At 35.9% G+C, this 12555-nt stretch overlaps 1 protein-coding gene across 14 annotated transcripts in view; it reads right to left on the bottom strand.

Moving 5' to 3' along the window:
* Positions 1–12555, bottom strand: part of Akap13 (A-kinase anchoring protein 13) — a 353536-nt gene that overhangs the window by 70550 nt on the left and 270431 nt on the right. For 10 of the 14 annotated variants that reach the window (XM_046436733.2, XM_046436768.2, XM_046436778.2 and 7 more), the window contains 4 exons: positions 9888–10258; positions 7513–7566; positions 3650–3715; positions 1701–1893 (listed from right to left, as the gene is read on the bottom strand). In XM_046436733.2, coding sequence (XP_046292689.1) covers positions 1701–1893; positions 3650–3715; positions 7513–7566; positions 9888–10258 — 684 coding nt within the window. The remainder of the gene's footprint in view (positions 1–1700; positions 1894–3649; positions 3716–7512; positions 7567–9887; positions 10259–12555) is intronic. The other 4 variants (XM_046436794.2, XM_046436806.2, XM_046436823.2 and 1 more) reach the window with 2 other exon arrangements.

Raw genomic sequence — 12555 nt, 5'->3', positions numbered from 1 at the left:
ACCTGTCTAAAGAAATGGAAAGAGGCAGTAAGACCAACAGCTAGGAACTCTCAGTTTAATATACTACTCCGCAAATAATTACATGTTATTAGGCAGGTCGCTTAAGTGGGCTCGAAGTTCTCATGTTTATAAGATTTTGAGAGATGAATCTGAAGGGATTCACTGATTCCAAGTACTTGATTCTCTTTGCAAATCTACAATTTGGGCATTTTATCTGGCCTTGTAATTGAATCCCCAAAGATTCCATCCATTTGAAATGCAATGTATTTTTCATGGCTTATTTACCTTCATCAAAGTTATACTTGATAGTCACCAAATAATTTTTACTATTTCCCCTCCTTTCTTTTGTCACCATCAGGCTGGATAAATCTAAACCGCTTGCATCAATAAGCATATTCTCTACAGTCTTTTTTTTTTTTTTTTAACTTTTTCTTATGTGGTTGATAAAGGTAGAAACTTTTAAAAACTTTTTAAAAAGTGGAAAAATTCCTTTATATCTTCAATTTGATTTTCCTTAGGCCTAAATTCTCTTATTCATCAGGCCTTAAAAAATCATAAATTCACTACCAAGATAATCTTTCAGTACCAAATTTATATTTAGTCATGTCAATGCTAAATAGGATGAAATAAGGAATTAAATTTCTATACAAAAAGCCCAGTAATCAAGTCAAACAACAGGTTGTTAATATTTATTTAAAAATGTTTCATTAAATTCCTATCTCAAACTATAGTCACCTATTCAAAGACACACTTTACCTTTTGTGTGTTTTATTATAAATGTTTCATTTGAAAGAATTAAGTGGTATTCCATATTCTTTCAGAAATTAACCCAGAGTCTCCTTGCCCAAGAGAAAGAAGGAGGACTGTGGGTAAGGTAGGATGTTACAAAAGCCTATAATTCCAATTCTCAATTCAAAAACTCCTCTGCAGTCTGGAGATATAGGTCAGTTGGTAGAGTGCTTGCCTCATATGCACAAGGCCCTGGGTTCAATCCCCCCACCTCAAAAAAAAAAAAACAAAAACAAAAACAAAAAACCCAAATTACTCTGGGGTGTCAGAGGTGACAATGAGGGGCCTAATGTGACAAAAAATAGGATCAAGTCACTTGATTTGACTGACAAGGCCCATGACTTGATTAGACAGGACTATGGTCAAAGGAGTTTCAAGCATGTGCTAGCAGGGGAAATTAAGAGATGATTAGGTGGTGACAAAGAGAGGGCAGGAGTGTAGATGTTCTGTAAAGAATTCTGGTAGTAACAGAAAGCAGAGGGAATCAATAGTCATCTCCTGGACAGTGTAGTAAAACAAAGTGTATTTTTTCTAGAAAGCACAAACTTGGGACATAATGTTTGAGAACTGGGAAATTTAGGAATGACATGTAACATACTTCAAGACTCACTGTATTACTAAAGTGATAAAAGGAAGAAAAATTCAACTGAATATCCTCAATACTTTTCCATTTCTACCAAGTTGGCTTTGATAAAATATTTAAGTCTATGCAGATTAATGGTATTTTAAAATTAATACAAAGTACTAAAAACTTGCTTCAATGCTATATTATTAATGGACAAGTAAGCATAACTACTAGCCTTATATGAACAGAGGTTTGCCTTCTGTTTCCTAATATGAGCTCTTTCTTGGGGGGGAAATAATATATTTTTTTTCCCAAAATTAGCAATATATAGATACATCAGCCTTACCTGCTGATCAAACTGCCTATGTTCTCTCTGGTCTGACTCCAGATCCTCTTCTGAAAGTGACATCAAAGAGTCACCCCGTTCCTCCCCACTGAAAGAGTGTCTGAGTTCTTTTGAGTCTGCAGAGTTTACTTCTAGAGATGAAGATGGATTGTTTCCAACACCAGTTCCTCCTGTCAAGCCTTCCAGACTGAAACTGAACACAGAGCACAGGAATTAATTCAATCTATTTGTATGTTATGGAATGGAAAGAGGACACAAAATCCCTTTAGTTTTATCTCCCTTGCTCATATAGTATTTCTGTGTCATCTACCAAAACTTTCTGTAAGGGCCTGTCACAATGAATGCCAGCTACCTTTGCCCCCAGAGGACCTGGAATGCTAAGAATACTACACATAGATCTTTTTCACTTTGTTCAACTCATCTAAATATTAAACTAAAATCATTTTCTCACATTTTTCAATAGACCATATTTATCTTACTACCATTTTAAAAAAATTAATCAGTTGTTGTAATTAATCTTTGCCAGACTCTATCTCTGTTACATGCCAAATTTCACACAGAAAATATTAGTAACTTCCAGAAAGCAAAGTGGCCGGTTTCTGTGTGTCGGGTACTTTTTATAACTTTACAATTACATTTTAGTTGACCTTTCCAACTTTACAGGTATACTTCCACCCAAGAAACCCTACTCTTACTCATGAGCATTACCATCTGTATTCGCCTATCTAGATAATAACTGGTGACAGGCTTCCTGAGAATTGTTAGTTGCAGATACACAGACATTACACCTCACATTAAAGAAAAAATGTTAAAAAGCTACAAGGTCTTAAGAGTTCTTTTGTCTTGATATAAGTGAAAGAAAAAAAAAAACAGAGTTTGGAATTTTAAATGGGATCCTTGGGATAAAGATTCTGTGGTTTGCAATTACAAACATTTTCTGTAATCAGGAAGCTACATAGAGAGGGTTTAGTTATTTATCTTCCTTGGGTCTGCAAACTTGAATAATTCGCATTTGTTATAAATGCAGTGTGAACTTCTTCAAAATAAGCAAGTTCTCAAAATATAGTTGTAGCTGACCAGGTCCTCAGTTAACAACCAGTTGGAACTATATCCGGAGGTGTACTGAAGCTATTTAGTTACCTCTGGTCTGGGAAAGCTGTACAGTTAACTGTTACAATTAAGTTCATACATGCCAGACAAAAAGCCTTCTATCTGGCATTTTTTTTGGCTTCATAAATTACTTATTATAAACTAAAGTCATATGTGATGATTTTCTCTACTGAGTAAATTAAATAATAGGTTTTCCTCATTTTAATATGACAATAGAGATTATGACTAATTACAAGTAAATACATCTGTAAAACTCATTTTCAATACTAGGAATAAGAAGAAAGGAAAGTTAGTTTTGTATTGTGAGTTATTGGGAAAGCCTGAGAAAACCAGATCTATGTTTTCCACAAAACTTAATACTAAAAATATTTTGGTAATTAAATTTGGCTGCTCATTTAAAAGAAAAATATGAAATGATGAGGAGTCTCTGAATTTGGAATCTGAAGAGACTGGTGGATTTAGAAGAATAACAAAAACCAGTGCATCTTAATAACTGTCTTGCTTCTCTCATTGTTTTCCTCATCTGAGAATGTGAACAGAACAAAACAAAGAGAGGCGTAGTCTACTATACAGAGACAAGTCTGTACAGAAAACACCATATCTACAGCTCTTGAGACAAACATGATACATCAGGATACATCACTGGGTTCTCCTAGGCCACACCCGTCAACTGAGTTAGTGATGCCCAGAGCAGAAACAATGGAACACTATGCCCACAGACAAAGAAAGCTGCCCATATACATTCCAGCCACACAGAAGCCAGCTAGCTCCAAGCCAAAAGCCAGATGCCATATTTTATAGTTTCTCATTTGCTGGCTGGACATACAATGATACTATACCTTCTATAATTAAAGTCAGCACTCAGGGCAGCAGAGTATTGCACACCAGAAGGACACCAGCTCATACTGGAGATGACATCAAAGGCAGAAACAGAAATGGAGGGAGAAAAAGGGAAACAAGTATAGAGTTATTAAGTTTAAAAAGAAAGGGTATAGTTAGAGACTGATGGATTTATTTAATCATCAAAAAATTTAGGAATGTAACATTGAGAATTTAGAAAGAGGCTAGAATAACAGCCACAGAAACTTGAAATTGTTCAACTGATGTCCATCTAGACAATGTTTTTGAAAAGACTGAGCTCTTTACAGGATAATCAGTCCAATCTGAAATCCAAGAATTTTCTCAAGCGATCCCCTGGCAAAGGGCCTACCCCATTCCTGGCTTCCTCCTCAGACACTCTCAGAAGGGTGTTTCACCTCCACTACTGGGATGATTCCTCAATATACCACACTGCCCCCACAGCACTCTTACGAGGAGTTCTAATCCAGGACTAAAAGGAACAGTGACAAACTGTGCTAGGGTGGGCTCACTGAGTCATCAGTTTTTTTTTTTTTTTTCAGTGTTTTCAGTAAGGGTCCAAATTAGACCAGACAATTCATAAATCTTGCACGATATTCAGTCTATATCACATCTTCAAAAGCTACTTACTAGGCTCACCTGCTAAAAATAAAGCATGTGATAATGGCCATATTCCCTTGGACTTTAACTGTAATAAAGGGATTTTTTTTCCCCTTAGAATTCTATAGTACTGAGCTAGAAATTTATCTTTTAAATTTTAGTTAATATCCATTGTGCCCACAAGATTAAAGAAAAACATAAACAAAAAAAATAATTTGATCATCTACTTCCTTTCATTGACCTGGGGTTGGAAAGGCTAAATACATATAGCCAGCTAAAAAAATAACCAATTAAAAGTATCAGTTACTCTGTGAAGGAAACTGTATCAACATGTCAGGAATCCACCCTCCCAATTCCTTTAGCCTTTTCTTTGAAACAAACTTCTAGCGCTCTGAGTCAGAATTTTTGATTAACAGAAATTATCATTAAAATATATGTGGGGGGGCTGAGGCTGTAGCTCAGTGGTAGAGCACTTGCCTCGCACGTGTGGGGCACTGGGTTCAATCCTCAGCACCACATAAAAATGAATATTGTATCCATCTACAACTAAAAAAGTATTTAAAATGTGTGTGTGTGTGTGTGTGTGTGTGTGTGTGTATGTGTCTGTCTATATGTGTGTGTGTATATATACATAGCTGAGACACATCTCTGATAAGCAGGATCAGAGTGACTTATAATTTACCTGGGTGGACAGAAACAAGACACATTTTACAAACTCAGAAATACATTTTTGGAATATATTAATTTTTAAATTTTACACACACACACACACACACAGAGCTGCAATTTGGGCCTTAAAATGTTAAGTGATAGGTGCTTTTTTTTTTTCAAAAGGAATAAAAACAGAGCTGCTGGACAATAGTAAAACTGCTGGGTTCCCTACTGCCTCTTGTGAATGGGAAGGCCTGCAGGCACCAAAAACACCCATGGTGAATACATCTAAGAACTGCTTGATTGTCAAGTGGCCTTCTGGGGCAGAGGAAAGAAAATGAAGAAAGTAGCGGGGGCACAACTTCTCCTATGACTCTTATAAAAGGAAATCTTTAAAACAGCATTTGAAAATAATTTAAACACTGGGCGTGCGGTGGTGCACACCTGAAATCCCAGCGGCTTTGGAGGCTGAGATAGGAGGAATACGAGTTCAAAGCCAGCCTCAGCAACTTAGTGAGACCCTGTCCCAAAATAAAAAATAAAACAAAGGGCTGGAGAAGTGGCTCAGTGCTTAAGCACCCCTGGGTTCAATCCCTGGTTAACACCCCCCCAATTAAGTGATATAAAAGAGTTTAAATCACATTAAAATTAATAGTACAAAGCTCATAAGTGCAAAAGCAGAGAGCAGAAATACATAGCTGAGACACATCTCTGATAAGCAGGATCAGAGTGACTTATAATTTACCTGGGTAAACAGAAACAAGATACATTTTACAAACATATGTAAGACTCAGAAATACATTTTTGGAAGATATTAATTTTTAAATCTCTAAACTGTTAATAAATTGGGCCACTGTACCTAAATATCCAACTTACTGAAAAACAGATCATGGCAACTCAGTTAATTGAATATATGTTGCCAAATAATCATTCTTCAAAATGTCTTTTTACAGTTTAAAACACCTTACTCTCAGAACATGATAAGACGACAAAGACTTATCATGGAACATGGAAGACTGAAAAGAAATTTAAGATGAAGAACAATAGGGACCCAAAAAAGATATAATAATATCTGCAAGGATCCACAGTAAACTGCAGATGGTCTATAATATCTGTCCCTTCCTTTTAGCAGAAAAATCATTTAATAATTATAGTATTTTTTGGACAACATCATAAATTCCTTAATTCTTCAAGTAAGGGGTATAATACTGAATGGTTCTTTTTTGGCTTTGAGATTTATAAGTTTCAGACTTTTAAAAAACAAACACTTCCTCTACTCTCCTGTTGGAATGTTTCAATTTTATAAACTTTAAATTATACATCATGCTCTTCCTAAAAAATAAAGTTTCACTAAGGGTAAAATTGTAACTGGGCTTATTTAAATCGATATGCTAACTGCCTCCAGTAACTTGCATCCTCCACTCTGTCATCAAGTGCACGTTTTAAAAAGTTCATAATGAAGAGCTTCTAATACAGAGCCTGACAAAAACATTTCCAGAGATTTTAGAATACCTTTTATTGAAGAAGGCATTTGAACAAGTTACTCCCCTGAAGGGAAATTTAATCAAAGACATGATCATTTAAGATTCATGATACTGTTTGAATTTAAGCTCAATTTTTGGCCTAAAATACGGAATTAAAGGAAGGACTCACTTGAAAAAGATGAAGTAGGCGAATCACTATTTGCCTGATTCCCAACACACTTAGCTGATAGATAAAAATACTTCTTTATAAATCTCTCTCAATATGAGAACCTAATATTAACAGAATTGTATTTTCCAAATAATGGATGAACGACTTCTAAACTTTATTGTTATTTTAATTAGTAAAACAAATTGTAGCTTTTGGCAAATTTGAAGCACATCAGCACTTCTGTGATTAGAAGCAACTTAGCTTACAAATTACTTATTTTTTGCTTCAAATTTTTATCCAACAAAATAATTAAGGAATTCAAAGGCTTATGCCTCTTAATTGCTTTCTGAAATGACAACGTCAACAACAGAATGGAAACTGCCAACTGACCTAGTAATAAAGTCTTTCATCATACTATTAAAGAATGTGTTGAAAATATTTAGGACCTGTGTGTAAGCACATACATATTTCTGATTCTTCTTTTCCAGAGAGAAAGAGAAAGAAAGGTATTCCCCCGGATCCATTATATAGGCACAACACAGAAAATACTTTGAATTCTCCAATAAAAGTTGGGTGAGACTCTATTACCAAAGTTATCTGAACCAAGAAGCACAAGATGAAAAATATATTTCAAATATTTTAAGAAAATAGGAAAAAAATTTTAAAAAATTACTTCATATAGAATTGACATAAGCAATTATTGAGTACTGATATTTTATTTGCCTGAATTAGAAGTGATGTTATTTAAAAATAGACTGTTCAGGGGGCTGACGGGTACAGCTCAGTGGAAGAGCTCTTGCATAACATGCAAAAGGCCCTGGGTGTCATTCTTAACACTGAGGGGGGAGGAGGTGGGAAGAGGGACAAGAAATTGTCTAATTATGAATTAAGCAGGATGAAATATTGTTAGTATATGCTCAGAGGCGACATGGTTAGTCCATCAAGTTTGTGAACTCTGTACCTTCTCCTATGAATGGGAGGTCTCCTGACAACATCCCCAAGAACTCGCATTGAACTGAAAATGAATGATGGAAGAGGTCAGTGATGCAGGTGAAACAAAATGAGGTACAAATGCATGAAATAATCAGACACCACACTGGGAAAAGAGATAATCCCCAAAGATAAATAGCACAGGGAGTAAGAAAATGAAAGAATGTAAAATGAGAAAAATATCAGAACCAAAAAGGCCTGACAGATTCTGTGAAGGGCTACTTATCAAGATGACAACTTACTAAGTTTATTACATTATAAAAGTAAAGGGATCGGAAAAAAGTGTCATTCAAAACTTTAAAAGGATTTTCCTTAAGGCTTTAACATCCAGGTAACACTACATGCAGATAACACCAAAAGAACCAGTCAAACTATTAGAGTGATAATTAAAACTTAATTCTCATTCCATTATCTCCCAAAGTATTAAAAATAGTGGTGGTAGGTAATCCTTAGCACTAAATTAAAACAGGCAATTCATGACCTACAGGTTAAAAATATAAGCAACTTATGTTATAGGGTTCTAATCTTTGATCTTGGATATCATGTAATCTTGGACATATCATCTAATATGAGCTTCAATTTCCTCATGTGCATTACATGATATACAGTAGCATGGAGCTCTGAAATCAAATCACGATCCACAGTGGGTTATTAAAAAAATGTGTTTATATATAAAATTAACACTTATTCCGCGATGCTGTTTGCATCTAACACAAGGATGTCCTATCAAGAAATTCCCTTAGGCTGAGGTTGTGACTCAAGGGTATAGCACTTGCCTAAGCATGTGTGAGGCACTGTGTTTAATTCTCAGCTCTGCAAATGAATAAATAAATAAGACAAAAAAATTTTAAAAAATTAAAAAAAAGAAAAAGAAAAAGGTCCACCAACAACTACAAAACATTTAAAAAAAAAAAAAAGTTCCTTGCTTCAGGGAGAAAATTCTGGCTGTAGGGATCATTCTCCATGTTCTCATATTTTCTACTATGTGAATGCTTTTGCAAAATACAGCTTGTTTAAAACTTGGAAGGAAAGCAGTAAGAAACTGATTTTTATATAACCTAGGATTTGTTTTGTTTTGTTTTGGTACTGGGGATTGAACCCAGAGGTACTTTACCACATCTCCAGCCCTTTTTATTTTGAGGCAGGTTCTCAGACTGTTTCAGCTGAGTTGTTTACAACATTTAATCGTCAGTCTCCTCTCTTAGCCTGGTCTCCTCATAAAGAAAGTAGAATAGGTATAGCCTGGTAAATACTGGGTACGTGTTCTTTATAGGTAAAACACCTGCTTGAATTCATAAAGGCAGCCAGTATTTAGAAGCCAAATCCAACTTATCTTCTGTTTTGGTTACTGTCAAACTGAAGGACTAAGATTGGGCCAAACTTGCAAAAATCCCCCAAAGTATGACATGTGGTGAAATACCAATAAGGTTATAGTATTTCATGAGTCTTGTGCTCTCCTGAGGATTAAAAATTGATCATTTAGACTTCATCTAAACTTTCTGCATTAGAAACAGAAGGTTTAATTCTCAGGAATCACTCTAAAAAACTGAGATGTGTCAAGACTGTTAAGACTTCATGTTTATTTCTTAATTGAAAATTGACAAGAAAGTATTCCCTCTAATATTTTCTTTTCTTCTCTTCCTTTTGTTGGGGGTATCAGGAATTGAACCCAGGAGTGCTTAACTACATCCCTGGCCTTTTTTTTAAAAAAATTCTTTTATTTTAAAACAAGGTCTCACTAAGTTGGTCAGGGCCTTGCTAAGTTGCTGAGGCTGGCTTTGAACTTGCAATCCTCCTGCACCAACATGCCATGCTCCAATATTTTCTTTTTTTTTTTTTTTAAATATATTTTTTAGTTGTAGATAGACACAATACCTTTATTTAATTTATGTGGTTTAATTTTTATTTAATTTTTGAGGATTGGACCCAGGGCCTCACAGGTGCTGGGCAAGTGCTCTACCACTGAGTCACAACCCCAGCCCCCATGCTCCAATATTTTCTAATTCACAAATTTCATTAACAAATCTGACAAGAATAAACATTATTATTTATTTAAAACTCACTAAATGACACATTTCACTTGATTATTACAAATCTTCTGAAAGGCCAGTGTTTTGCAGATGAGAAAATTAAAGCTCAGAGTGGTCAAATGACTTGCCCAGGTTTCCTACATGTTAAATTTATGGAGCTGGTGTTTGAACACAGATCTTCCTGATTCAACAGCCCATGTTATTTCTTCCATACCATGGTGTCTCCTAACATCTTTTACTGATAATATTACCAAATCAGAAACTTCTCAAAAATAAGCAGACACTGAGACATTAAGTGAATGGGCTCTCATCTCACCTCCGGTGGTTCATTTCTGTATCACTGGCTGCATTCTTTCCAGGACCCCAGCTGTGTCTCCGGAAAGGGGACAAAGAACGCATGGAGTTCCTCAGGACAGAGCAGTTTGCAGGTACTTCAGTGATGCTGTCCATCTCCTCTTCTTCAATTTCCCCAGAGCCAGCAGGTTCACTCTCACCTTCTGGACCCTCAGCTCCCACCCCATGGCTGTAGAAGCCATCATGGCTTTGCTGGTCTCTAGATCTCTTCAACTTTGAAATCTGAGGGAGGGACACATCACTGCCGCGAGAAGAATGTCGATCCAGAGAAGCTGTGTCATCAGTAGAAGAACCAGATCTTGTAATATCACAGACCAACTGCTCTTCCTCGGGCTGTAATGGAGAGAAAATACATACAGTTGAAACTGGCAGGATCAACCAGAAGTCTCGGTCACTCTAGAACAAGCCAATGGCTTCATAGTTGATCAAAGGTGGACAAGATAAATAATTGCCTTAGAACAGACTTGTTGCTTTGTTTTTGTTTTTAAAGCATTATTGCAGTTGGCCTTCAGTATAGAAATGTTCTAGGTCTAGCTCCTTCTGTCATCTTACAAGTCATACTAGACTACAAGTAATTCTTAGGTTTATTCTTTCAATGAATATGATCAACTGAAATGAGGGGAACCATTTGTCTCTAGACTTTCTGCTGCATGAAAAGTCTAATATGATATGAATTAAGAGTTAACTTTTTCAAAAGCTTTAAATGAAACAAAGCAACCTGTATGGCTACAAAAATAATGTAGTAAAGTTAAGATTCCAAAAGCAAGTACCTAAGTATTTTTAAGTGTCCTTTTGAAAAACACAGAATAGCTTCTGATCCCACTTTAACTCTGCCACCAATATCAAAACAGAAGAAAACTATTATTTCTTCTCATTTAACTTGGCTGAATATTATGAAGCCAAAACAGTCAGTCCTGGCAATGAGGTCTTTGATAAAGTGACAATGATTTTTTCCTGGCCAACCTATAGAGCATAATAGGAATCGGGCACATTTTAGGCATAGTTGCCCAATACACACTACTTCTTGATAAGTAAGATGAGTTTCATGGCATACAAAAGGCCTTAAGACTGTTTTTAAGTATTTAAGAGATGCATGGTCACATTGTCATTTACAAGCACTTCCTTAAAATCTTTATTTTGAACTCTAACAGGGCAAGGAACAGGGAATAGAGAAAGGCATGCTGCGACACATCCCCTTCGAGTACATTTCTAATTAGTCACTTAATGTTTTAATTAGAGTGAAGAAATATGTGGTTCTTATACTTTAAAAAATCTTTCTCTGAGAGCCAATGAGTCCTTTCAGCTTTGGAATAGAAAACAAACCCTGTACTTGAAGGACAGTCTTTTAAAAGGTTTAATTATAAATACTCATGACCAAAAGCATACTACTTTATAAAATCACCTTTGTACCTTTTTGGCTGGATCTCACCTACTGTTGACCACCCCTCTCAGTACAGTTTGCTAGATTAATTCATTTTTATATAATGTGTAAAATGAGATTGAGAGGGAAGAGGGAAAATGCAATGGGATCAGAGTACTTGTCAGGGAACCAGGGCCCAGGCTATTTAATGGACTCTCCCAGGTACATAGGCAGTGAGTGGCAGAATCAAGATTCAAATCAAAGTTGATTTCAACTCCAAACTGTCCTATTCCGTTATCTTGAATATCTTTAAAAACTCTATAAGGACAAGATCTCTAAGTATCAGAAAAGTCCCCTCCCCTCACTGTATCAAACTACAAAATAAACTGCACTTCATCAAGTAAATTCTAAAGTAATGATAAGTATTATTGTAAAATAAAATCACTGACAGTTCTTTTTAAGTTAATGAGGAAATGATGTGGCCATCCTAAAGGATTCCTATTCACAGAGACACTCTCCACAAATAAAGAAAATGGAAATGGTCATAAATGCCAACTATTGAAAATACTTCTAGAATGTCTTAGCTTTCTCACTACAGTGGGTTGAACGTGTCCTTCTCAAATATGTGTCCTTCTCAGAACCTGACCTTATTTGGAAATAGGGTCAAGATGAGATCACAGTAGAGTAGTGTGGGCCCTTGATCCAAGATGAAATGAAGGGGAAAGTGATACAGGAGAATTCCACATGAAGACTGAAGTAAAGATTGAACAACCCACGGAATGCCAATGCCAAAAAGCTCCAGAGACCAGGAGATGCATGGAAAAGATTCTTTCTCAGAGGTTCTAGGGGGAAAGCAACTCAGCAGGCAGCATGATTTCAGGACAAGTAGCCTCTATAACTGTGAAAGAATAAATTTGTTCCTTCAAGCCACCCAGATTTGGGGAGGGGGCATTGTTTTGTTTCAGTGAGTGCTAGGGATCAAACTCAGGATATCACATATGCCAGGCAAATGCTCTATCACTGAGATACATCCCTAATTATTGTAATTTTTAACAGCAGCACTAGGAAATTAATATATTCACATAGTTCCCTAAATTTCTCATTCTCAAAATAATAGCAGGGGACAAACAGAATGGGCATCAATAAGCAAAATGAGACAAGCCTGTTTTAAAACACACAAGAAGGGCTTCAAAGGCAACACAACCTCTGAGTTACTTTCCATTTACTATATATTCTTCTTATAAGTTAGCTCCTCCCAGTTTGGAAATGA

Source organism: Marmota monax, unplaced genomic scaffold, assembly GCF_021218885.2.
Source record: "Marmota monax isolate L192 unplaced genomic scaffold, Marmota_monax_Labrador192_F-V1.1 WCK01_AAM20220418_F8-fsc00005, whole genome shotgun sequence".
NCBI lineage: Eukaryota > Metazoa > Chordata > Mammalia > Rodentia > Sciuridae > Marmota > Marmota monax.
Note: the sequence above shows the minus strand (reverse complement) of the source record. Positions and strands in the feature narration are given on the sequence as shown.